We start from the raw sequence: 27,211 nt of genomic DNA, 5'->3' as shown, positions 1-27,211 counted from the left end.
CAATGAAACTTTATTTTGGGACGCTGAAATGTTAATTTCATATCATTTTCACCTCTTATAAAATATTATCCTCTAGATTTCCACACACACACACGCACACACACACAATCTTTTTAACATATAGAAAGCATTCTTAGCTCACAGCCCACACAAAAATCACTGATGGGTTGGATTTGGCCCATGGGTCAGTTTGCTGACCTCTGGTCAAGCGCACTGGACAAGCCTGAGGTCAAACCACTTCCCAGAAAGGTCTCCTCCTAGAGTAAGTTTCTTAATTAGTACTCTAGCCTCAGTGTCCCCTTCTGTAAAATGGGAGTAGCGTCCTCTCATAGGCTGGCTGTGGTGACGATTCCATGAGGTAGCTTGTCAAATGCTCAGCGCTTAGTAAGTGCTCAATAAACGTTAGCTAGGAATGAGTGGTCAAAGGCCATTGCGTATCTACATGATAGGTGCTGGGGACACACCAATAAATTCCACAGTCCCTATCTTCAAGAGATCTTAGCCTGGGGCACCTGGATCGCTCAGTCAGTCAAGCGAGCTTCTGACTCTTGATTTAGGCTCAGGTCATGATCTCAGGACTGTGAGATCGAGCCCTGCACCCTCCTCTGCTCTGGGCGTGAAGCCTGTGAAAGAGTCTCTTTCTCTCCTTCCTCTACCCCCACCCATATTGCACACACGAGAGAGAGATAAAGAGAGCGAGCTTAGCCTGACAGAGGAGGCAGCTAATGCAAGGTGGCACGAAAAGAGCTATATGGAAAGGCAGCCAGGATGTTGGCAGGGGCAAATTCTAGGGGGTGTCCCCCCTCCCCTCCATTTCTTTCTTTTCAATACTTCACCAACTTTCCACGTTGAGCTCAGGAAAGCACAAAGGTTAATACCTCAAATTCTGAGCCAGAACACCCAGGGTTCCAGGGGGGATCCCGGCTCCACTGCTCACTAGCCGTGTGATCCGGGGCAAGTGGCTTAACCTCTACGGGGCCTCCACGGCCTCACCTGTGAGAAGGAATTGCGGGGAGGATTCGACGCGGTGTCAGAAGCGACGTGCATCGAACAGCGCCCGGCACAAAAGAAGCATTTGCCACCAAGAAGATTCTGATTATTGAAATGTCAAAGGCAGAAGTAAGTATTTAATATTTGATCTAAACAGAGCCCCCACCCCCACCCCCCATGCTCAGAGACGCTGGAACAAGGATGTATGTCCAAACCCGGGGAGGAGAACCCTGCCTCCTTTCTGCCCTCCTGCTTCTACTCTCTGGCGGATCCCGTAATGTGGCACTATGGCCAGTTTCCTGGCACCCTGCGTGCCCCGGCCTCGCCCACCCCTCTGACTGGCAGCGAGCAGCTGGGTGGCCTCCCAGGGGGAAAAAAAAATGCCACTGGGTTTGGCTCCAGCAGCTGGTCAAGCAAGCTCTGTGGCTTCTGATGCCCCCCAAAGCCCAGAGCTGGGGGTCTCCAGAGGACTGGAGGCACTGGGTGAGCAAAGTGGTCTTCCCTCTGGGGCCATGGGTCCAACACCCACCCCTCATCCACAGGTCATGCAGTGGGCTCCCCTCTGCCCGCCCCAAGCCCCAAATCAGAATTAGAGCCAAACTCAGCAGATATGCACCCAGCGGCTGGTCTCCCCAGAAGGGGAGTAGACCCATGAAACTCACAGGAAGCTTCCAGAACACACAGAGTGCCAGGCGCTGGGCTAAATGCACCCTCCCCAACCCCCGCACCGTCTCACCTACCCCTAAACCACAGTTCTGACAAGCAGGTCCCGCAACTGTCCCCATCTTTCAGATCGGAAGACAGAGGCTTGATCCGGCTCAAGACCAGTGAACAGGACTCCAAGTAATTCTTGTAAGCACCTGGAAAAGGGTCAGCGAGGCCGACCTTTGGGGTCCTGATTCGCACCGATCTGGGGGAGGGGAGATACACTCCGAACCTGACGGCAAGTTTGGGGCTCCGACTGGTGCCTCTACCCACAGAGATCCTTCTCCTGTGACTCTCCCGGCCGAGCTGCCTCATCACATACTCAAGGTCAGTATTTGCCACCAGAAGGTCCTCTCCAAGCAGGTGGGGCTGGTCCCTCCCGTGGCCCCTGGGACCCCAATGCCTGGCCATGGTAGGCTCTCAATGAATGCGATCCATGACCCAGCTTGCATAGACTCCATGTTCTCTGTCCATCTGAGGCCTCTTGCATTTGGCCTCTCCTTTGACCCCAAATCCGTGAGCAGGGTGATGGAGAGGTGGCATCTCAAGCCACACACACCACAGTGATTTTTTTTTTCCCTTTTAATTACCTTAACCTTCCTTTAACCTTCCTTTGCTTTCTCTGCTTAAAGCATCGTTCTTTGGGGAATGGGTATAAGAAGGGACATTGTAGAGAATGCACACAAACCGGGTCCAGAGAACAACCCACACTTTCGTCCCAAATGCTGACCAGACCCCAGAAGCTTCCAGATCCTGATAATCACATAAGAAAAAGACAATGGTTCTGGAGGCCCCGGGAAGTATTTGAGAGGGTTCTAGAGAGCTGAAAGAGTTGTTGGGTAGTATTCACAGGCCTGTGTCCATCACCGAAGAGAGGGGAGCACCCCTAAAGGTTCATTTCGGTCTGTTCTGTGTTCAAGTCTCACACGACTTCAGATAAGCCTTCCAGAGCCACGGCAACAAGGTAACATAAGCACCCAAAAAGCCAGAGAGGCTCACCATCGTTCACAGCAGCCTTATTAGCTGCTGTGGAAGCCCCCCAAGTGTCCATCCATAGATGAATGGATACGTAAATGTGGTCCATCCACACGATGGAATATCCACCCACCAGCCTTAAAAAGGAAGTTCTGACACCCACCACCACATGGCGAACCTTGAAGACGTTATGCTCCGTGGAATAAACCAATGACAAAAGTCCAAACACTGATTCCACCTCTATGAGGTCTCTAGAGGAGTCCCAAGCATAGAGACAGAGAGTAGACGGTGGGCACCAGGGATGGCGGGGGTGGGGGGGGCAGTCAGTGTTCCACGGGGACGGAGTTTCAGTCTGGGAAGACGGGAAAGTTCTAGAGACGAATGGTGGGGGTGTTGTTGCACAACAGTGCGAGGGTGACTGATGCCACTGAACTGGATACTTAAAAATATTTACGATGGCAGGCGCCTGGCTGGCTGACGTGGTGCAGCGTGCAACTCTTGGTCTCAGGGTTGTGAGTTTGAGCCCCACGTCTGGCACAGAGCTTACTCTTCAAAATAATAACAAACAAATAAAAATATCAAATCTTTAAAAAGAAATTTAAGATGGTGAATTTTATCTTACGTGTATTTTACCACAATAAAAGAAACTGAGGAAGGGAGAAAAAGGCCAGAGTGGAGTTGTACTCAGCAGACGGGGGCACCTGTTCAAAGAGCGATCATTTCGGGGCACCTGGGTGGTTCCGTCAGTTAAAGCTCTTGATTTTGGCTCAGGTCACGATCTCATGGTTCATGGGATCAAGCCCTGCCTTGAGCCCCATGCTGACCGCACAGAGCCTGCTTGGGATTCTCTATTCTCTCTCCCTCTCTCTCTCTCTCTCTCTCTCTCTCTCTCTCTGCCCCTTTCCCCCCTCAGGCTCTCTCTCTTTCTCACTCAAAATAAATAAACATTTAAACACTAAGTAAACAGGGGCACCTGGGTGACTCAGTCAGTTAAGCATCCGACTTCGTCTCAGGTCACAATCTCGCGGTTCGTGGGCTCGAGCCCCGTGTCGGGCTCTATGCTGACAGCTCGGAGCCTGGAGCCTGGAGCCTGCTTCGGATTCTGTGTCTCTGTCTCTCTCTCCCTCTCTGCCCCTTCCCTGCTCACGCACTGTCTCTCTCTCAAATATAAATAAACATTAAAATAAATAAATAAATAAACAAACAAACAAAAACAATCATTTCAACACCTGTTACCAGGACAGGACAAGGCCTTGCCTAGGGGACCTCAGCACCGATTACACACCAGGAGCAGCAAACATCAGTGCCAGATGCCGGGAATCAGGTATTGTCAGTCACAGCAGCAGGTGCACAGCCACCCCCTCCCCCACGGCAGAACCCCCAGCGTTAGAAAAACAAGCCTGTTCTCAAAAACAAAAGATGAGGGAAGAAAACAACTGCTCGCATCAGGGACATTTCTGCAGATAATACCACCCTGGATATTTTGAGTAAAATGTGTACAGAAATAAATCCACAGAGGAATGTCTTAAATAATATGTCAAGACCCGAGAGCCCAGAGCATTTCAAAAAGGCACCTAAATGTGGAGACCTCGGCATTGAAATAACGAAAGCATGTTCCATTTCTCCGGTGCCCCACCTACAAGTGGCTCTAAACAGAGGGGACGGTCCCCCCGCCCCCACAAAAAAAATACCACATGCCTTTTTTGTGTCGCAGACTTGGCACAAACCCCAGCGGTCTTATGAGCTGTGTGGCCTTAGGTAAGTTAAGTAACCCCTCTGGTCTCTAAAATGAGGATAACAGTGCTCCCCTTGTAGCCAGATGCTCTCGGGACACAGATCCGAAACAGCCTCTTCTCCCCTCACCATCGTGAATACCAGCTGCCCCCCAATCCATCTAGACTGTCGCTCCCACAGCTTATTCCCCCCCCACCTGCTCCCCACCCCCACCTCAGCAGCTTCCTTGTTCTACAAAATCCCAGACCCACAGGTGGTCATTCTACTTGTGCTGAGATTTCGCCCCAACTTTGTCGTTCAGCTCCGTTCTCTCTGTCCCTGACCGGCCAACGTCCCCAAGATTGCTCCACAATATAATAATCATCCTACCCACGCCCATCCTCAAACAAGGCTCTCTTTGCCTTCACTGCCCAACCTCTCAGAAGAGGTGTGGCCTCTGCCCTCACCTTCTGTTATGCTCCCCACGGCTCCCATGGATTCTACTCAGGACTCACCCAAGTAGCCTTTGGGCTCAGGCAAGAAGACCCTCCCTTCCCCCCCCCCCGTGCCCTATCTTTTATGATACGACCCACCCATAAAGCATCCACTCCCTTTCTCCCACCTCGATCTCACATTCGCTAATTCTTCCCAGGGAATTTCACAAAGTACGAAAGAGTCAAAACAATAGAAAAAGTAACGGGGGTGTGTTTGGAACTTGCCTTCCTGGTTATCAAAACATTATAAAACCACAATGATTAGAATGATAGCGGCCCCAACGCAAGGAACTGGTTTACCGATACCCAGAAACAGACCCCAAATCATGACAAAGGAGTAAATTTCATCAATAAAAGGCATTGAGACCCCAACAAGTTATTTGCGGGGAGAGGAACATCCCTTTGAATCACGCACACAGATTCCAAATGTCCAGGATGAGCTTTTTTTATTGATAATTAAAATTAAAATGGGAAATTTGGGGGGAAAAAACCACATTCATTTTACGGGGGGAAAAGGACTTTCTAAACAGAGAGTAACAGGACAGGCATGCAAACATCCAACTCTGGACTCCACAAACATTTTAAATATATATATTTTTAAGGTTTATTCAGCTTTCAGAGACAGAGAGAGACAAAGCTGTGAGCGGGGAAGGGGCAGAGAGAGAGAGAGGGAGACACAGAATCCGAAGCAGGCTCCAGGCTCTGAGCCATCAGCACAGAGCGCGACGCGGGGCTCGAACTCACGAACCGTGAGATCGTGACCTGAGCCGAAGTCGGACGCTCAACCGACTGAGCCACCCAGGCGCCCCCGGACTCCCCAAACATTTTAAGCTTCTCTGGCAGCCGACATCCAGAGCATCTTGACCACCGAACAAAAGCGTCTGAAGACACAGTTGGCAAAGGGTTAACAGCCTTCGTGTTGAAAACCGCAAGGAGACTAGTATTTCAAAAACCACTAAAGTACTAAAAGATAAACGGACAAAGGATATGAACAGGAAGAGAAAACCCAAATGATAAATAAACATGTTTCAGAAGGTTCAACCCCGATAGCAATCAAAGAAATGCAAACAGAAACAATGACAACACATCGGCTCCTCCCTCCGGTAAATTATGAAAGATTTTTCAAACAACATGCAAAGCTGGCCAAGGTGCTCCCTCTCAGCCAATGCTAGGAGGAGCGCCCATCAGTACAACATTTCCGGAAAGCCATTTGGCAATCAGTATCAAGAACCTTTGGCCCAGAAATTTCACTTCTGGAAAAGCAAAGCCTAGAGAAACAAAATGCTCAATAAAGCTTTGACCCGAAAATGCTCATCCTTCTCTTTAGAATAACCGGAAATGATCTAAATGCCCAGAGACAGGGAAAGGTAGGTAAATAAAATAAACACACAACAGAACCACGAGAAGGAAGTACTCCACTAAATGTGGGATAAGGATTGTTGTTTCGCTTCCTTCCTCTACCCATTTCTTTTGCCAAATGTCTACACTGAGCAATCTTACTTCTTTCGTCACTCAAGAAATAAACTTTCTTTTTCTACAGCGAAGTCCATACTTGCCCACCTCTACCCACCCCCAAGCAAGAGGAACGTTCGACGGTCTAGCACAGCAATTGGCAAACGCTGGCCCACAGCTTGGCTTGTAAATAAAGTTTTATCGAAACATAGCCGTGCCCATTTCTTTCTGGGTTGCCCGTGGCTGCCTTCCCGCTACGATGGCAGTGCTGAGTAGCTGTCACGGGAGGCCACGCAGCCTGCAAAGCCGGAAGTATTTAATATCAGAGCCTCTGCAGATAAAAGGGGCCACCCCCTCGTCCCGCAAACGCCTGCAGCTGCTAACAAACACAGTGAAGAAACAGCTGAGAGCCCCACGTACCCCAGCATACCTTTCTGGCAATGGCTGTGTGTCCAACATCGCTCCACAAACTGCCCGTTGATGACAGTGGCAGGGCAGTTGGTCTTGCCCTTTGCGGTGCCTGGACAAATGTCCCCACACTCCTCGTTGTCGTCTTTGTTCAACACAATGTAATTATCCTCCACCGAATCCAGGATGCGTGACCAGTCGATGGTGGCCAGGTAGCACAGCTCATTGTTCTTCTCGATGCGGACGGAGCCCCGGGTAATGTTCATCAAGCTGTAGAGGCCAAGCTCCTTCAGGTGCACCATCTCGAAGATGACCAGCGCGTAGTTGAAGAAGAGGCGCGAGCCCCGGATGACCGTGAGGTTGGGGAAGAGGTCCTTCAGGCTCTCCAGCCCATACACCCGGAAGAGCAGCAAGTAATCAGTGATCATGACGAGTTTGGGGAAACTGAGGTCTCGGAAGTCCTCGGGCCGCGTTTTGAACATGAGCAGTATCTGCAAATGACCTTCAATGACCGAGCAGTTGGCCAGTTCGTGCAGCCTCGTCAGGTTGTTCCGGATATCCATGCCAGGGCAGACTAGAGGCGGAAACAAGCACAAGGCAAGACAGGTGAGCACGCACGTCACGGGTGGGTGATAAGAGTCAGCGGCAGACGGGGCGCCGGGCTGGCTCAGAGCCCGCGTCGGGCTCTGTGCTGCCGGCTCGGAGCCCGGAGCCCGGAGCCCGCTTCGGACCCTGTGCCTCCCTCTCTCTCTCTCTCTCTCTCTCTCTGCCCCTTCCCCCGCTCACACTCTGTCTCTCTCTCTCTCTCTCTCTCTCTCAAAAAGAAATAAACATTAAAAAAAAATTTTTGTTTTAAATCAGCAGCAGGGCCAGCTTCACAGGTGTGCATCTTGAGTCGTGGCTTAAGGCTCTTCTATCCATTTTTAAACCCTCGATCGTTTTCGACAAAGGGGCCCCATGTTTTCATTCTGTGCTGGGCTCCCCCACCGATTCCATAGCGAGCCCCTGATTCGTGGTTTTCTCCATAGGGTCCGTGCCCAAGTGATCACCTCCAAAAGGCAAAGAAAAAATTCCTTCTAGCAGTCCTTGTTAGAAGCCTTTAAAAACCATCACGTCGGGGCGCCTGGGTGGCTCAGTCAGTTGAGCGTCCGACTTCAGCTCAGGTCACGATCTCACGGTCTGTGAGTTCGAGCCCCGCGTCAGGCTCTGGGCTGATGGCTCAGAGCCTGGAGCCTGCTTCCAATTCTGTGTCTCCCTCTCTCTCTGCCCCTCCCCCGTTCATGCTCTGTCTCTCTCTGTCTCAAAAATAAATAAATGTTAAAAAAAAAAAAAAAAAAATTTAAAAAAAAAAAAATTTAAAAAAAAAAAATAAAAATAAAAATAAAAACCATCACGTCGAACGAGATGCGACGGAGACGTTGGGATTACACGGGATTGAGTAATACGGCAGGTGCGGAAGGGAAAGGGGAGCCGGCCCGGGTGAGTCAACACTGGCAATCTTCAGGAGATAGATTTGCAAGGATAAAGGTGCCCACGCCAAAACGGGGCAAGGAGGGCTGAATTTGTTTTGACAATGCTCCTACCTCGAGGACTCTCCTTCCCAGGCAGACATCCACAAAACAGCCTCCTTACCTCTACCTGTGGCAAGTGCTGGATCTGATCTCCCCTGCACAAACACCCTGCGTGCCCATTTCCTGAAGGTGGTCCTTCCCAGGCTCCAGCACCCTTCCTGGCTCCCCATGACCCTGCACTCCTCCCTCCCAGCTCGCAGGGCTCCTCCCCATCGCTGCCCCCCACCCCCTGTAACATGACCTAGGAGAAGCAGTGAGTGAAGTAATCCAAGCACTCAAGCAGTGCCCAGCACACAGTAGGTGCTCAGTTAATGCCAGCTATTTTGTGGTTGCTGATTTCTCCCACAAACGTATCACCATCACCTCTAGGCTCTGTGCCTTCACGTCCCTAGACCAGGCGCGGGCAACCATATTCTATCAACGCTCAGACAGTGAGCATGTTCGGCTTTGTGGTCAGAGGGTCCGTGCAGAAGCCGTTCTACTCTGCCACCGCAGCTCAAATGTGAATGAGTGGACGTGGCTGTGTTCCAATAAAACTTTATTTACGAGAACAGGTGGTAGCCTGGAGTTCTGTCCTGGGGCTGTAGCTTGGTGACCCTTGCCCTAGTCCACGGCTGTCCAACAGAACTTTCTGCACTGATACACATGTTCTAAATCTGTGCTGTCCACCGTGGAAGGCAGGCGCCATTCGTGGCTTCACCTGTGGCTAACGAGACTGAGAAACTGAATATTTAATTTTACTCTAGTTCATTTAAATGGAAATAGACACATGTGGCTAGCGGCTACTGTCCTGGACAGGGGAGCCCTGGCCCTGTCGGCTACCAAAGCCCTTTCGACCTTAGCTCCCTGTTTCGAAATCTAGCCCGTCATCCTTCAAGATCCAGCTCAAACGCCACCTCCTCCAGGCACCCTTCTCTGATTTCCTTTCCTCCGTATACCTCTTTGAAGTTTCTTTCCCCTTTTCCTTGTGCCCCTTATACCCAAGTTAACAGTCATCATAATCAAACTCTTTAGACAGCTTCTCCTTGCCAAAACACACACACGCACATGCACGCACACACACACACACACACACTCCACATCCCTCAGCACCAGGAATATGCTTAGCACACAATCTCTACTTACTGTATTCCAGGACACTAAACCTTCCCCCCAATATCTTTGAGGCAAAACAGATGATTCTAAAGAATACTAGAACATTCGCTTAAAAATCCACCCTGAAAACAAATCTCAAAAGAAGCGCACATTAGGTGGGGGAAAAAAACAACCAGCAAAGCAAACAATTGAGGAAATAAAGCTACAATGTTCCTCAGCCACGTTCTGTGCGGATTAGGCTAAGGCAAGGGAAAACACAGAAACACGCTGACCCACTCACTGGGAAGTTGGGAGGCTGCCTGGGGAGAACGAGGGTCTGGGTTCCAGCCCTGCACACTCGCTCGCGGCATCCAAGCCCCGCCCAAGACTCCCAGCTGTGGTCACATCCGAGGCCACTGTGCCTCCCACAAGCCCCATCCCCACCTGACCAGTGGCAGGCAGGCAGGCGCGCCAGATCTGGCAAATAAAAATGCAGGATGGGGGCGCCTGGGTGGCTCAGTCGGTTGAGCGTCCGACTTCAGCTCAGGTCACGATCTCGCCGTCCGTGAGTTCGAGCCCCGCGTCAGGCTCTGGGCTGATGGCTCAGAGCCTGAAGCCTGCTTCCGATTCTGTGTCTCCCTCTCTCTCTGCCCCTCCCCCGTTCATGCTCTGTCTCTCTCTGTCTCAAAAATAAATAAACATCAAAAAAAAAAAAAATGCAGGATGCCCAGTTAAATCTAAATGTCAGATAAGCACCGAGTATTCATATTTAGCCAGGTGCCCTGTCTTTTATCTGGTAACATCCACTTCACTCCCACTAGGATGGCTAAAATCAAAGAGATGGATAATTACAAGTGTTGACAAGGATGCAGAGAAACTGGAACCCTCGTACATCACCGGTGGGAACATACAACGATGCAACTACCGTGGAAAATGGTCTGGCAATTCTTCAAACCATTAAGCCATGAGTTACCACATGGCCCAGCAGTTCCACTCCCAGGTAGATAACCAAGAGAAATGAAAACACAACCACAGGCATACCTGGGAGATGCTGCGGGCTCGGTTCCAGACCACCGCAATAAAGCAAGTACCTCGATAAAATGCATCAAATGAGGGCACCGGGGTGACTCAGTTGGTTGAGTATCCGACTCTTGATTTGGGCTCAGATCATGATCTCATGGTTCATGGGATGGAGCCCTGCATTGGGTTCTATGCTGATAACACGGAACCTGCTTGGGATTCTCTGTCTCCCTCTCTCTGCCCCTCCCCTGCTTGTGCTCTATCTCAAAGTAAATAAACTTAAAAATTTTTTCATCAAACGAATTTCTTGGTTTCCCAGTGCATGTCAAAGTTATATCCACACTACACTATAGGGTATTAAGTGTGCACGAGCATGATAACTAAAAAAAAATGTACAACCCTTAATTAAAAATACTTCATTACTAAAAAAAGAAAAAAAATGCTAATGATCACCCATGCAGCCTGAAAACGCAAGGCGAGGTGAGAGAAGTCAGGCACCACAGACGACATGTAGTACGACTCCATTTACATGAAATATCCAGAATGGGCAAATTTACAGATAGAGACAGAAAGCAGTTTCGTGGTTCCAAGGGGCTGGGGAAGAGGCAATGAGAAGCGACAGCTACTCAGGCTGCAGTTTCTCTTTGGAGTGATGAAAAATGTTCTAAAATTGACTGTAGCAGAGCACCTGGGTGGCTCAGTCGGTTAAGCGTCCGACGTCAGCTCACGTCATGATCTCAGGGTCCGTGGGTTCAAGCCCCACATCAGGCTCTGTGCCGACAGCCTGGAGCCTGGAACCTGCTTTGGATTCTGTGTCTCCCTCTCTCTGCCCCTCCCCTGCTCGCACTCTGTCTCTCTCTCTCTTTCAAAAATGAAAACATTTCTTAAAATTAAAAATAAATAAAATTGATTGTAGTGATGGCTGCACAACCCTGCGGATGTAATTTACTGAATTGTAAACTTTAAAGAGGTGAATTGTATGGCATTGGATTATAGCTCAATAAAGTTGTTATAAAAAATTTAATGACCACGGGCACCTGTGTGGCTCAGTCGGTTAAGCGTCCGACTTCGGCTCAGGTCACGATCTTGCGGTTCATGGGTTTGAGCCCTGTGTCAGGCTCTGTGCTGACAGCTCGGAGCCTGGAGCCTGCTTCGGATTCTGTGTCTCCCTCTCTCTCTCTCTCAAAATAAATAAACATTAAAAAAAAAAATCTTTAAAAATTTGATGACCATAGGGGGGCGCCTGGATGGCTCAGTCAGTTGAGCATCAGGCTCTTGATTTCGGCTCAGGTCATTATCTCATGGTGTGTGAGATCGAGCCCTGCATCGGGTTCTGCAATGACAGCACAGAGCCTGCTTGGGATTCTCTCTTTCCCTCTTCCCTCTCTCTTTCTGCCCCTCCCCCGTCCCTGTGTTCTCTCGAGAGCTCTCTCTCTCTCAAAATAAATATTTAAAAAAATAAAAAATTAGACAACTGTAACAGTAGGGAACAATAAAGAATTGCTTTTTAAAAACCTCCAATGAATCTAACTCAATTCATTAAGGCTGTGTGTGTGCCTATTAGCCTCAACAATAGAGCAATTTACTGTTGGGACAGAAAATATCCCGAGGATGTTAGAAATGGTGCCAGAAATAAACGCAGGGCCTTCTGCTGGCTCTTAATACCTCTGGGTGGAAATGAAAAATGCTTCAAGTTTTCAGTAAGTGGTACCTGACGAATCCCCACTCCGTACACTGGTAGAGAAGAACAATGGGGGGCAGAGGAAGTGGGGGGGGGGGGGTCCAGCAACAGCTAATACAATTATCCCGTTATCCACGGTTTCAGTTACCCGCGGTCAACTGCGGTCAGAAAATATTAAATGGAAAATTCCTGAAATAAACAATCATAAGTTTTGGATTGCCCACCGTTCTGAGTAGCGTGATGAAATCTCCCGCCATCCTGCCTCGCCCAGTAGGTGAATCATCCCTTCATCCAAGCTGCGTGCACTACCCGCCTGTTAGTGACATAATATAGCTATTTGCGTACAGAAAATAAACATAGCATATATAGGACTCAGTGCTATTACGGTTTCATGCATCCACTGGGGGTCTTGGAACATATCCCCTGCGGATAGCGGTGCGGGGGCGGGGGGGGGGGGGGTGCGGGGAGGAAGAACCATCTTCGTTTTTTCAAAAACATACCTAAGGAAGCAGGTGCATGTGACTTAAATAAGGAAACAGTGAAACAGTTTTCATGCAGTGACAGCCTAGAGAAAGGTTGTTCAAGATAATTCCCTTTGTCCTCTCCTTCAGCACATATCTACAGAAGACCTGGTCCAGGTAGGAAAGTGCCACCGGGAATAGGACAGATCCAGATTCCTCTCTCAGACTAATAAGTCACTATCAACTACCTGAGTTAAGGTGTAACAGGAGAGGATGCCCTCAGGCATTTTAAATTTTCTCTAATAAGGTAAAAAAAAAAAAAAAAAAGAAAAGGAAGACAAAAGTACATATATTTTAATTAATGCAATGTATCTAAAAATTTCACTTCAATGTGTAAGCTATACTAAGAAAAATTATTCTGGGGGGGGTGGGGAATGCAAACTGGTGCAGCCACTCTGGAAAACAGTATGGAGGTTCCTCAAAAAGTTAAAAATAGAACTACCCTATGGCTCAGCAATTACACTACTAGGTATTTATCCAAGGGATACAGGCGTGCTGTTTCGAAGGGGCACATGCACCCCCATGTTTATAGCAGCACTATCAACAACAGTCAAAGTATGGAAAGAGCTCAAATGACCATCGATGGATGAATGGATAAGGAAGATGTGGGGTATATGTGTACGTATATATATGTACATACACATACGTACATATGTATGTATGTATATTATGTATGTGTATACACACACACACACACACATATACAATGGAGTATTACTCGGCAATCAAAAAGAATGAAATCTTGCCATTTGCAACTATGTGGATGGAATTAGAGGGTATTACGCTAAGCGAAATTAGAGAAAGACAAATATCAAAGATATCAAATATCAAAGAAAGACTTTAAGACACAGAACAGATGAACATAAGGGAAGGGAAGCAAAAACAATATCAAAACAGGGAGGGGGCCAAAACAGAAGAGACTCATAAATATGGAGAACAAACTGAGGATTATGGGAGGGGCTGGGGGAGGGGGGAGGGGCTAAGTGGGTCAGGGGCATTAAGGAATCTGCTCCTGAAATCATTGTTGCACCATATGCTAACTTGGATGTAAATATATATAGATGTAGATAGATTACATCTATATATATTTACAATGAATTCAAAAAAATTTATTTTTTTAAGTTTTATTTAAGTAGTCTTTATACCCAATGTGGGGCTCAAACTCATGACCCCAAGGTCAAGAGTCCCATGTTCTTCCAACCGACCCAACTGGGAGCCCCATAATACTAAAAAAATTATTAATGAGATACTCTACAAGATTCTTTTGGAAGAAAGCTTCCAAAATGCCATGTAGCAATGTCTCCATTCAGATGCTAAATTTTCAGAAATACTCGACCTGTACATGTAGATTTCATAAAGTGTATCATCCAACACGTAGGTTCATTTCCCCAACCTGTTCAAACACACTAAAGAGTTTTCCAACAACAGAATCGAGTGCTGACCTTTTTTTTTTTAAACTAAAATGGATTGAAATAAGATAAAAATAAAGATTCAGCCATACCAGCCACAACTTCAAGAGCCCCATGTGGACAATGGCCACCACATTAAACAGCCACGGAACATTCCCCTCAGAGCAACACGTTCTTTTGAACAGTGCTGGTCTAGAATTTCCTGCCCAGCCAGAGGGATCTGAGGATTTTCCAGGAGAGAAGACTTAACATGAGAGCAGTCTCTTAGAAAGTGTCCTTTCTGGGGTGCCTGGGTGGCTCAGTTGGTTAAGCATCTGACTCTTGATTTTGGCTTGGGTCACGATCTCATGGTTCATGAGACAGAGCCCCACTGGGGCCCTGCACTGTCACTGGGGAGCCTGCTTGGGATTCTGTCTCCCTCTCTCTCTGCCCCTCCCCCCGCTTGCTCTCTGTCACTCTTGAAAGAAAGAAAGAAAGAAAGAAAGAAAGAAAGAAAGAAAGAAAGAAAGAAAGAAAGAGAGAGAAAGAAAAAGAAGGAAAGAATAAAAAAGAAAAAAAAGAAAGAAAAGGAAGGAAAGGAGGAAGGGAAGGAGGGGGGAGGGAGGGAGAGAGTCCCTTCTCCCTGGTTTTCTCACCCATCAAAGCAGGCAAGGAGAAAGTGTGGAGGGGCAGGGAAGGAGGTGTCTAGAAGGTTCTGGCAATGCTTCGCAACGCTGAGATCGAACGCATTCTGCGTTTGATCATGAATGTACTTGATCCTTAGTCTCCACATTCTTCAAATGCTCCCTGGTGGCTTATTCTGGGGCCACACATTCTTCTCTGCCTCCTTACCAGTCTTAACCCCCCGAAATTCAGGAGTCCCGTGCCAACAAGCCTTGGGTTTAGGCGTCCGGCCACCACCCACACGGGTTCCGGGCCACGCTGGAAACACAACAGATCGGCTTCCTACTCCAGCACCTCCCGCCGTGTCATCCTGGGCCTCCTCCTCCTCTCTGTGAACGAGGGCAGCAGCGTGATCAAAGCTCTGAACCCGTGTTAGTTCTCCGCCCCGAGTTCACGGAACCAATACCTAGATTTACGAGCTGCAGAATTTAGAATTTGGGCACACGGCAGAATCAGGCATCCTGAAGATTCTCCGCCTGCCCAAGAGGCCGGCTCTTGCAACTGACTTCCTCAAAGAAGGAGAAATGGGGGGGGGGGGGGGGGGGGACTACAGCAGGTGCGAGGCAGAATCAGGAGGCCAGGTTCCAGAACCAACAAATCGCCCACATGGAAATAACTGCTGTACTCATTCAGCCAACGTCTGCTGGGCACCTCGGCACCAGGCATCGTGCTGGGCACGGGGATTAGCAAGACAGAAAAGGTTGAAGGCTCAAAGCTGTGACAAGGTGCCATCAGAGTAAAGAGACAAACACTAAAGCAATGAGCTGCACAGACCAGAAATCCTGATGGCCCCGGGCGCGAATCTCAGCTTTGTCGACTGGGCGCTGGGTGACCTCGAGTAAGCGATGTAACCTCTCTGGGCTTCGCTTTTCCTGGCCCCCTTGGGCGGGAAAGCAGGTGCACAGAAGGCACATGAGCCAGTAGCAACGGGGAGCAGAATAAACATCACAGAGAAGCAGGCTCAGGCAAGATCTAAGGGCCTTCAAGAGGCCTGGGTGAGTGATGAAACCACCCAGGGTCAGGGGCAATTTTATAAACACAGATGTCCCTGGACCCAGAGATCCCTGCTGCAGATAGGTTCACACGTGCACTCAGGGAGGTCTGAGGGTGGACCGGGGGTGGGGGCGGGGACCCAGGCATTGTAGTGTTTTCCTGCAAGTTCCTGGTAAAAAATACCAGTGAGAGAAGAAACAGCCCCCAGAGAGGAGACCTGAGGAAGGTGGTTCTCAAGCCCAGATGGAAGGTCCCTCTGGGGACAGGAGGGTCACTGCACCTCCACAGTGGTCAGGGGCCCCGAGGTGGGTGCTCGGGGACTCGAGGACAGAGGAAGCGGGTAACAACAGCGGACCATCGCATATGGAAGACGGAGGAGAAAATCGTGTACGCAGAAGCCCAGAGGGGGAGAGAAGGCCCCAAAGGGGACACTCGCCATCCAGACCATAATCCTTCTGGAAACTTCTCACCATCTTGGAGGACACGCCAAGGGGATCTTCTGAACAAACCAAGAGCCCACAAGGCGCCGCGGGAGACGGAGAAGTGGAAGGAAGCCCTGGGAAAGATGGACGTGCAGGTCCTCCCTCCCCGGGAGAAGGGCAGACGCCTGGCCTGTGACATTCGCAAGGCAGGGACATCAAAAGGCCGGAGGAGACCTGCAAATTCCTGAGACCCCGGGTCCACCGGGGAAGATTAAGCTCTGGAAAACAGGCCTGGGGAGGGTAACGGCGGAGGCCACATCTGGGAAAAAGGACCGCGGTAGGCAGCATGTGAGTCAGACACTGCTGGAAATTGCTGGAGGCACAGGGGCGCTAAGTGCCCTGAGGGGTGGGGGTGCACGAGGCTGGAGCACGGACAAAACACGGCGCACTTGTGGCCCAGACAGATTCTCCAGAAGAGGAAAGTGGCGGAGGCTCAGAGAGGACTGTGTCTGCCTCAAGGCCACACAGCAAAGAGGAGACAGAGCTGGGACTTGAACCCAGGACATTGGTTCGCTCGGCCCGTCATCACACAGAACCGCAGGCCAGGGGCCTTCGACGGCACACAGGAAGTTCTCACAATCTTCGAGTCCAAACTCAAGGTGTCAGCCGCGTCAGCTTCTCCTGAGGCCTCTCTTTGGCTCACAGATGCCTGCTTTCTCCCTCTGTCCTTACAGCTGCCCCTCTGTGGGCGCACAGGTCTGTGTCCTAACCTCCTCTTCCTTGAGGGACACCAGGCATATTGGATTAGGGTCCGCTGTAATGCTCTTTCTTTTTTTTTTTTTTAAGAATACATTACTGGGGCGCCTGGGTGGTTCAGTCAGTTAAGCGGCCAACTTCGGCTCAGGTCACGATCTCGCGGTCTGTGAGTTCGAGCCCCGCATTGGGCTCTGTGCTGACCGCTCAGAGCCTGGAGCCTGTTTCGGATTCTGTGTCTCCCTCTCTCTCTGACCCTCCCCCATTCATGCTCTGTCTCTCTCTGTCTCAAAAATAAATAAACGTTAAAAAAAATTTTTTTTAAAAGAATACTATTTTCAAATGAACCTTTTTTTAAAGTTTATTTATTTTGAGAGACAGAGAGAGAGCGCATGAGCGAGAGAGTAGGGGAGGGGCAGAGACAGAGACAGAGAGAGAGAGAGACAGAGATAGAGAGAGAGAGAGAGAGAGAATCCCAAGCAGGCTCAGGGCTCGAACTCACAAACCATGAGATCACAACCTGAGCCGAGATAAAGAGTCGAATGCTTACCCCACTGCCCCAATGCCCTCGTTCTGATTACTTCTTTAAAGACTCCAGGGGCGCCTGGGTGGCTCAGTCGGTTGAGTGTCCGACTTCAGCTCAGGTCACAATCTCGCGGTCCGTGAGTTCGAGCCCCGCATCGGGCTCTGGGCTGATGGCTCAGAGCCTGGAGCCTGCCTCCGATTCTGTGTCTCCCTCTCTCTCTGTCCCTCCCCCATTCATGCTCTGTCTCTCTCTGTCTCAAAAATAAATAAACGCTAAAAAAAATTTTAAATAAAGACTCCAAATAGTCACCCTCTGGGAGTTGGCTTCAACACACAACCTTGGGGAAAGAGGGACATAACAGCCCGTCACACACAGGTCTCTAGGCCACCAACACCTGCACCTGTGCCCTTAGCCATCACATAGGGTTTCTCAAAGTGTGCCGTCTAGACCACCAGCCTGAGAATCGCTAAAGGAGGGAAATGCAGATTCCTAGGCCCGGCTCTAGACCAAAGAAATCAATTATGTCCGGGAGCCAGGCCCCAGAAACCTGCATTTTAAACAAGGTCCGCAAGGTATGCGGGGGGTGGGTACTCAAGTCGGACAGACATACAACCTACCCCTGGCCCCACCTCCCCAGCAGGGCTCCCCCCACAATGAGTCCCCATTCTTCTGCCCCACCTGCCCCACTGAGCCCTGCACCCCAGAACTAACACCGTCGGATGCCTTCTTTGGGGCCATCGACTGTTGCTGGAGAGAACCCCATAAGCATGGTGGGCCGCCCCCAGCAATTTCAAAGAAAGCCGGACCCATGCCCATTTTATCCGCCTGTGTCCCTGGCTGCTGTGTTTCAGAGCCAATTCTGATCCCAATTCTCACCTCAGTCAGCTAGGGCTGCCCTTCGAAAAGACCACGGACTGGGCAGCTTAAACAACAGAAATTTGCTTCTCACAGTTCTGGAGGCTGAGAGTCCAAGATCAAGGTAGCCAGCATGGCCAGTGTGCAGGGAGAGCCCTCTTCCTAGCTGGCAGGCTCTCTCTCTGCCTCACGTGGTCTCCCCTTGCTGCATTCATGCAAAAAAAAAGAAAGAGATCTCTCTCCTCCTGTCCTTAGAAGGCCACCAATCCCATCGCGTTAGGGCGCTACTCTTACGACCTCATTTAACCTAAATTACCTCCCAAAAGCTTGATCTTCAAATACAGTCACACTGGGGAGTGAGGGCTTCAACACACGAATTTGCAGAGGTGGGGGCTCCAGGACTCTGCTTCCTGCTCTGGACAGACACATCCAAAGCCCTTCTGGAACCTACACTTTGAGTGTGACTTCATTTACCCGTATAGTCAATGCTTCGCTAGAACGCGTCTCCAACGGACAGACCAGTGTCTGTGGGCACCCAGACGGATACCTCCAGTCTGTAGTGAAAGGGAAGGGGGAGGGGTGGATGATGCAGCTAGAGAAGGAAGGATGGAGCCTCTGACCCGGTCCTGGGAGGAAGAAGCATGGGTGACCATGGGCAGAAGGGGGGGACGAAGTGTGCTTGGGGCGCAGGAAGCACATGCAAGAACACTGAGGCATATGAGGAGCCCCAAGGGACAGCAGCCCAGAGCGGCGGCGACTCATGTACCCGGGGAAGGGATCTAGCTGGCAGCTGCAGAAGCACCCAAGTAGGAAGCAGAGAAATCCCAGTGGCAGCAAAACAGAGGAAGAACCGAACGGGGCACACTGGCCTAGAAGAAAGGGGGTCTACCGTGGGAGTGGGTGCAAGGACAGAGGCGGGGCCACGGAGACACTGGGGAACTGGTACCCAGGGAGGGGGAGGAGAGGAGAGAGAAGTGAGGGACAGTCCCCGGTGAACGTGGAGAGACCGAGACAGGGCCGGCTTGGGGTAGTGAGGACAAGAGGCACAGTGTGGGGTGTGTTGAGTCCGTGAGGACTTTGGGGTGTGCCCAGATACCTGTCCGGAGCTTGGGAAAAGAGGGGCAGACGCGGGTGACGTTTGGTGACACAACCGGCAGGAGATGGGGCAACCAAGAGGAGAAGAGGGTGGAGGCGGAAAGCACAATATTTAAGGACAGGCGACTAGAGGACCAAAGGTTCATGCCCACCCTGACACCACCTTCTGTACGCCCGAAAGCTCCAGGACATCCAGGCATTAGCTTTGCAGTCGTAGCTTCGCAATCCCAAGGAGGGCATCGCGCATCAACTCAGAGGGTCCTAGGAAGCTTCCGCGCCCCTTGGGAGTTCTACCTCCCAGATGGGAAGGATCGTGCCACAGAAGACCCAGGAAAGAAAACCAAAAGAAGTCAAGAAGTCTTGGCAAGACAAAAGGCACTTTGTAAAAAAAAAAAAAAAAAAAAAAAGGCAGCAGGTGGCTTTGATACAATATAAGCTCATATAATTCGAGAGGAACATTTCAGAATCCATCCCCCTTCCCATCGTCTGCAAGGAACCAGGGGAAACAGACTGGCAACAAGAATCACAGAGAGCCTACAGGAAAACAGTGGTAGCCCTCCTCTCTTTACCCCTTTGTGTCCGAGCACTACCTTTTTCCACGCTGGTAGCAGACAGTTTTTGGAAAGTACCTACGTTTTCCAGTCTCCCACAAAGGCACAGGAGAGAAGAATCTTCCCGCTACCAGGCTGCGCTGTTCCCCGAACACAAACCTGAGGTGACACCCTGCCCTTCCGGGATCGGAAGAAAAACCCAGATCCGAAATCAAATTTTAATCCTCCTGCGTCTGCCTCGAGCTCCGACTGGAATTCCTATCCAGTGTGCACGTGGCAACACAGAACAGCAAATCTTGCCGTGCTAGAAACAAAATCCCAAGAGCGCATGCTGGCACCAGGCTTAACGGAACAGGAGAGACCCCCTCCTTGAAGCAAGGGCCAGGGGGCTGGGGCCATCTCACGAACTTTCCAAGATGTAACCAAGGATTTCTGCACAGATTAAAAAAAAAAAAAAAACAGGACCCAAGGGGCATATGTGTTCCACAAGATTCCACACGGGCCCTGAGAAACCCAAATGCACAAATTCTGAAGTGTCGTGATAGGAAACCACCCACAGGCCATCCTCAGCATGTCTGAGGAGTCCCCTGGAACACAGAATTGGCCAACACCATTGTCCCCAGGGGAAACACAGTAGGGTCAGGCTCCTGCAAGCCTCCGGCCCCGTATGCTTTTGTCAACTGATCAAAACACAACCTTGTTTTACATACGTTTCTCCTTAAATACATCTTACATAATATACGGTGTTGATCGGCTGCCTGTATGAATCACAGCCAACAGCACAAAGCACCACAGCGCCTGCCTGAGCTGAGCTCATATAGCCACATATTTTCTCCATGAGGCGTATCAAGCCTTCTTGCATTTACTCCTGCACTTACACGAAATAGCACGTCAACGCCATGGGCAAGGCCCTTTTCAACGGCAAAATCTCCAACGAAAAGCACAAAAATGTGGGAAAGTGTGGCACTAAAATACGTCGCGGAAAAAAAAAAAAGACACTTGGTTTCATCTTCGAGGATCGTATGAATCCACAATACCAGAGCTAATCAGCTGCGAATGGGCTGGTTCGGCGATTCGAACGGTTGGGTGCTCTGTGCAGGTCCAGGAGGAACCACAAGAGTGCACTGGGTCTTGCTTGTAGGGTGACGAGTTAATTTTAGCGACCAGGCAAATTCCCAAATAGGGAATCCGTGACCAATGAGGAGCTATGAGCGCGCAAATTAAGACCACCGACCAATGTTAGGGGCGCCAGGGTGGCTGATTCGGTTGAGCGCCCGACTCTCGATTTCAGCTCAGAGCATCATCTCATGGTTCATGAGTTCGAGCCCCGCGTTAAGCTCTACACTGACAGTGGAGAGCTTGCCTCGGATTCTCTCTCTGTCCCTCTCTCTCTGCCCCTCTCCTGCTCTCTCACAATAAATAAACTTGGGGAAAAAAAGTCAATCTTAAGAATATGAATTCAATTACAAGATATGTTTTCAAGTCTAAAGAGAAAATGGTAACACGGAGAACAGATCAGTGTTGGCAGGATTCGGGATGGAGATAATGTAGTAATAAAGGGGTGTCTGGAGGGAATTTGGGTGATGGGACTGTTCTGTACCCTAGTTGAGGGGTTGGCCACACAAAACTCTATGCGTGGGTTAAAAATCACATAATTGTGCACAAAAACAACAACAACAAAAAAAAACAACACTAAGATGAAACACTGTTTCTTCCCCCTCTATGTTTCTGTAAATTTCTTTGCAATGAGCATGCATTACTTGTTTGTCTTTTTTTTTTTTTAATGTTTGTTTTATTTTTGAGAGAGAGAGAGCGCATGAGCAGGGGAGGGGCAGAGAGAGGGACACACAGAATCTAAAGCAGGCTCCAGGCTCCGTGCTGTCAGCACAGAACCCGACGTGGGGCCCATACTCGCCAAACTCACCAACTGTGAGATCACGACCTGAGCCGAAGTCGGAGGCTTAAGCGACTGAGTCACCCAGGCGCCCCACTTGTTATTTTAAAAAACCATAAATAGGGTCTGACTGCAAATCATAAGCCAATATAGGTATTCTCAGTAGAAATCAACACAACGTTGTCTTGAAAGAAAATCTCACAGCAGACATCGCTTTTGAGTTCTAGACACAAAGCCGACAGCAAGGGATCCTCATTCAATGCCAAGATGACTGTTCACAGAAATAAATCCTAAGACCATACACGTGGCTAAGTAGGGAACATCACTGTTACTTTCTCAGTGGAGAAAGTGGAACCCATGTATTCAGGGAGCCTAGCTTTCTTTAATACATCTTTCTCTGTATAGGGCCAAAGTATGACTATCTTTCTGGGCCATGTGATTGCAACTCCTCAACTCTGCCATTAGGGCACAAAAGCAGCCATCGATGATGCCAATAAAACTTTATAAAACCAGGCGTGGACAGACAGGATTAGGCTGTAGTTTGCTGGCCGCTGTTCTAGAAGGACTATGGCTATACGTAAATTAAAAACTGGGCTTAGGGGGCGCCTGGCTGGCTCAGCCAATAGAGCATCTGACTCCTGATCTTGGAATCATGAGTTCAAGCCCCACATTGGATATGGAACCTACTTTATTTATTTATTTTTTTAAAAAGGGCTGAGAGCGCTTGGCAGTGGGGATTGGCCCTCCATGAAGAAAGAACTAACATCTGAGCCCCAGAGGGAGCAGAGAGGATGGAGGGAGCCAGGTGCAGGTGAAAAGCCAGGCGGGAAACGGTCTTCTCCTGGGAGGGAGGAGGCAGTGGAGGACCCAGAGAGGTCAGCTGGGGTGAGACGACAGGAGAGCACTTGGGAGGTGAGGGATTACCTTCACCGGAGCCACTGGCAAAACAAAGCGATGGAGAAACAAGCCAGGTGCCGTGGGCAGTGCAGCGGGCAAAAGGTGAGAGAGAGGGTGGCGGGGGCCCACCAGGGGAGGCCTGGCAGGGGAAGGCTGGAGGTGAGCAGTGGGGAATGAGGTTCAAGGGAGTATGGAGGGTTTGTAGGTCAAAAAGGGAAAGGCTCCCGGGCAGACGGGGCTCCCGGAACAGAGAGGAGGGCTGGGACCCCCAGCAGGTAAATGTCCTAGACAAGGTAAAGGTTATCTCCCTGAATGTGGCTGTTCTCAACTGGGGACAGGCTGGCAATGTCCAGAGACACTTTCAGTCATCACGACAGGGAGAGAGGAGGGGTCACTGGCACGTTGTGGGTGGAGAGACCAGGGACCCTGCTCAGCTTCTCGCAATACGCAGGACAGCCCCCCACAGCCAAGCCCCATCACAGCCCAAACGGTAAGAGCACTGAAGGTGAGAGGCTCTACTCTAGCCAGATTAAGAAGGGAAGCCAATGGGCGCCTGGGTGGCTCAGTCGGTTGAGCATCCGACTTCGGCTCAGGTCATGATCTCGCGGTTTGTGGGTTCGAGCCCCCCCATCAGGCTCTCTACCATCAGCACAGGGCCCGCTTCAGATCACCTGTCCGCCCCCCGCCCCCGACGCCACTCCTGCTTGTGCATTCTCTCTCTCAAAAATAAACACTAAAAAATAATAATAATAACAATGGAAGTCCATGATGGAGAGGGGTACAGTGGGAACCCCCAGGAGCTCACCTCAATGACCTCTATGAGTGAGTGAGTGAGTGAGTGAGGCAGGGATAATGGGCAGGTCCCCAGGAGAGAGGCAAAGGTTGAGAATAGACTTTTTTTTTTTTTTAATGTTTATTTATTTCTGAGAGACACAGAGCGTGAGCAGGGGAGGGGCAGAGAGAGAAGGAGACACAGAATCTGAAGCAGGCTCCAGGCTCCGAGCTGCCGGCACAGAGCCCGACGCGGGGCTCGAACTCACGAGCCGCGAGATCATGACCTGAGCCGAAGTCGGATGCTCAACCGACTGAGCCACCCAGGCGCCCCCTAGTCCTTCATTTCTTAAAAAAATCACATGCACACCCCCCCCCCACCCCACTCCGGCCAAAATGCCCTACTGGTTGACATTAGAGATTAATGACCTGTAGGGTTTCTTGCCATTTCCAACCCTCTGAGGGGGCATCACATCTCATCGATTCGATAGGATTTTGTTAACCATTACTACAGGCTGGGGTGGGGAGGCTCAAACCCAAGAGAACCACCTTTTGTTAAGAAACCAGTGCTCTGAAGCCAGGCCAGCTGGGGTACTAAACCCACCTCTACTGTCCTGGTCAAATTTCCTCACCTGCGGAAAAACGGATACGAAACCTTACCTCACAGGGCCGTGGTGAGGATTAACGGAGATTATATATTCCAAGCACATGGAACACCATCTGCCAAGCGTTTACCCTCATTAGTACATGTTAGTTAGGTATTAGCTGAAGAATAAAAGACCCATGGCTTGGGGTCCTGGTGAGAACATAAATACGAGCTGAATCAAGAACAAATATTTCAACCACACACCTTCTACGTGCCAGGCGCTGTTCTGGGCTCACGAAAGAAACAGAAGCCTCAGGGTGCCTGGGTGGTTCCGTGGGGTAAGCATCCGACTTCGGCTTAGGTCATGACCTCGCGGTTCGTGAGTTCGAGCCCCACGTCGGGCTGTCAGCACAGCGCCCACCTGGGATCCCCTGTCCCCTTCTCTCTCTGCCCGCCCCACCCCCAACTTGTGCACGCATGCGCACATACCCTCTCTCTCTCTCTCTCTCTCTCTCCCTCTCCCTCTCCCTCTCCCTCCCTCCCTCTCTCTCTCAAAAATAAACACTAAAGAAGAAAGAAAGACACATAAGCCTCCGCCCTTGTAGAAACTGCAAACGTGGAAAGAAGTGGTAAATCCATCTAGTGGCCCCTGGAAGCCCAGGCACAAATCCACAATTACCAAAGCTACAAGGAACAGAAGAGCAGGGAACCACATGTACATGGGTGCATATGCACATACATACACAAAACCTGGAACAGGTCTAACGTTGGTCTTGGATTTTCTGAACAAGAACCCAAAGCCATGGTCACCCTTCTTGAGAGCCCACCGTACCCCGAGCACCCAGGCCTCCGAGCCGCCGCATAGCTGAGACAGGTGCTCAGCAAACCTGGGTTGTTTCCCCCCACCCCACCCCCCAGAGCCTGTGTGTTTTCTCAAGGACCTCGTTCCCTTCCAGGGAACTCAGGAGCTTCTGTTCCTTCCCTCCCCGACCCCTTCCTCATCATGATTGATTTCCTTTTATGGAAAATTCTGAAAACATAACCCAACAGATATTTTTAAAGTGGGGCCTCCGGCACCAGTCGGGAACTCCAGCCATGTTCTCTGAAAGGATTCTTCATTCCTTGCCCCACAGCCGGAAAGGACTGCCATCAAGCCCAAAGAGTGGAGTTGGTTTTTGCCTCCACTCCATCTGCTACCAGCACGGGGAGGCCCAGGAGGGAAGTCCGGGGGCGGGGCGGGGCCTGAGAGGCTCACCTGAGGTGAGAGACCTCCCTGGGCTGGCAGGTAAAACTCCTTCACGAAGGGCAGACCTGGAGGGGGAGGTGGGGGTCACCGGGAGACACGGGACATCCAGCAGCAGTCCAGAGCCTAGCCTAGCCAGGCCACCAACAGAAAGGTTCCAGTTCTCCCTCTGGCACTGACTTTAGGGCAAGTTGAACTGTCTCCTACCTGAGCCTCAGTTTGCTCCTCTATGAAATGGGCAAACAACAGTACCAACCTCCAGGGGCCAGTGTGAAGGTCCAGGGAGATAAGCCCGGGGTATTTGGTGGCACTCACCATAATAATCGTGATAGAGCCGCCAGGGCTTCTGCTACAACAAAGGCCCGGTTGCCAAGGCGCTAGAGTTTGCCTCCGGACATCTGGAAACGGCACCCGAAAGTGTAAACATGGATCTGAAGTGCGGGTGGCCGCGGGCCTAGGTCTAAGGAGGGGGGTAGGATCCGCGGGGACCCCAAGGGACCCTCGACTCTGGCTCCAAACCGTGTGCGCCGCCGGCATTCGGCCGCCTGGACCCGGAGACCCCACTTCACAGGGGACCCAGGAGGACGCGTGTCCCGTCTCCGGAGCGAGCCGAGGTCGCAGAGAGCCACACACGGGTCCGAGGCGCGCTCGGGAAAGGCACCCGCAGCGGGACGGGCACTGGGGCAAGGTTCCTCCGGCCCGGGGCCCGCACACGGCGCGCGGAACCGCGAGCCCAGGCCGGCAAAGGCCAAGGTCAGCGGCATCCCGCCCCGCGCGGGGCCCAAGCTACCTTCCCGGCCACGCGCACCGCGCCCCCCCCCCCACCACCACCCGACACACGCGCGCACCCCGAGGAGGGCTCCGGGTCCACGGCGGTGGGCTCCATTTTGGCAAGGGGCGCCCTCCCCACCGCGCCGCTCCCCGCCCGCTCCCGGACCCCCAGACTCACCCTCTCCGGGGTACAGGTGGCCCGCGGCGCCCAGCAGCAGCGCGGCCACCGCCACCAGCAGCGGCGCGGTGGCCGCCCCCCGCCCAGCCCCGGCGCCCATGGCTGCTGGAGCGCGGGGTCCCGGCGGCTCAGAGCGCGCGGCGCCGGCCCGCGGGGGTCATGCTCCGAGGCGGCCGCCCGAGCGGCGCTGGGGGACGCGCGTCCTTCTCTTCCACGCCGGCGGCCCCGCGCGCCGCAGCCCCCGCCCGGGAGGGCCCTCGGAACGGCCCCGGGAGGGGCGCGGGGCCTCGGCCGCTACCGATCCGGCGGAGGCGGCCCCGACCCCGGACTGCGGCGGCCCGGGCCCCGTCCGCGACCTCCGGGTCCGGAGCCCCCTCGCTGCGCCTCGAGCGCTCTGGGCCGCGATCTGCGAACGCCGAGACAGACGGACGCGCGGACAGACGGACGCGCGGACGGGCGGGCGGGCGGGCACCTGGGCCGGCGAGTGGCGGGCGGGCGGCGGGAGCGAGGGCTGCTCGGCCGTAAACAACGCGGCCCGTCAGCTGGGCCCCGTGCGGGTGGCGGGAAAAGGCGGCGCGGATCGGCACCGGGAAGGGACTCGGCGCCCTGGAGAGGCCCGGGAGGGGAGGGGGGAGGCCCGGGAGAGGGAGGCCCCGCCCCGCCCCGCCCGCCGGCCTCCCCGCCCCGGGCCCCCGCGCAGGACGGCCCCCGGCGCGTCCCAGCCGAGGGGGCGCCCCAGACCCCCCGCGACCCGCGTCCCGGAGCTTGGGGGCGCCCCACATGCCGGACCCAGCGACACGGAACCCTTTTTTTAAATGTTTCTATGGCTATCTCGTTCCCTTGGTCTTTGGGAGGCTCATTTTGATTTTTTTTTTTTTTTTTTTTTTTACTATTTCATTAAAATGCTATTTATCTTGGTCGCTCGGGTTTTCGGGACTCCCTTAAATGTTGCGCCCGCGTCACCCTGGTCCCAGTCCTGCCGGCGCGCCTCGTAGTAGAC

At 51.7% G+C, this 27,211-nt stretch overlaps 1 protein-coding gene across 1 annotated transcript in view; it reads right to left on the bottom strand.

Moving 5' to 3' along the window:
* INSR (insulin receptor) overlaps positions 1 to 26,311 on the bottom strand; it is a 134,449-nt gene extending 108,138 nt beyond the window's left edge. Inside the window, exons 1-4 of the mRNA XM_042965366.1 lie at positions 26,212 to 26,311; positions 25,275 to 25,330; positions 24,038 to 24,065; positions 6,760 to 7,428 (exon numbers count right to left, since the gene is read on the bottom strand). Coding sequence (XP_042821300.1) covers positions 6,760 to 7,428; positions 24,038 to 24,065; positions 25,275 to 25,330; positions 26,212 to 26,311 — 853 coding nt within the window. The remainder of the gene's footprint in view (positions 1 to 6,759; positions 7,429 to 24,037; positions 24,066 to 25,274; positions 25,331 to 26,211) is intronic.
* Between the last annotated feature and the right edge of the window lie 900 nt (positions 26,312 to 27,211).

Source organism: Panthera tigris, chromosome A2 (assembly GCF_018350195.1).
Source record: "Panthera tigris isolate Pti1 chromosome A2, P.tigris_Pti1_mat1.1, whole genome shotgun sequence".
NCBI classification, from domain to species: Eukaryota; Metazoa; Chordata; class Mammalia; order Carnivora; family Felidae; genus Panthera; species Panthera tigris.
This window is presented reverse-complemented; position numbering and strand designations above follow the sequence as displayed.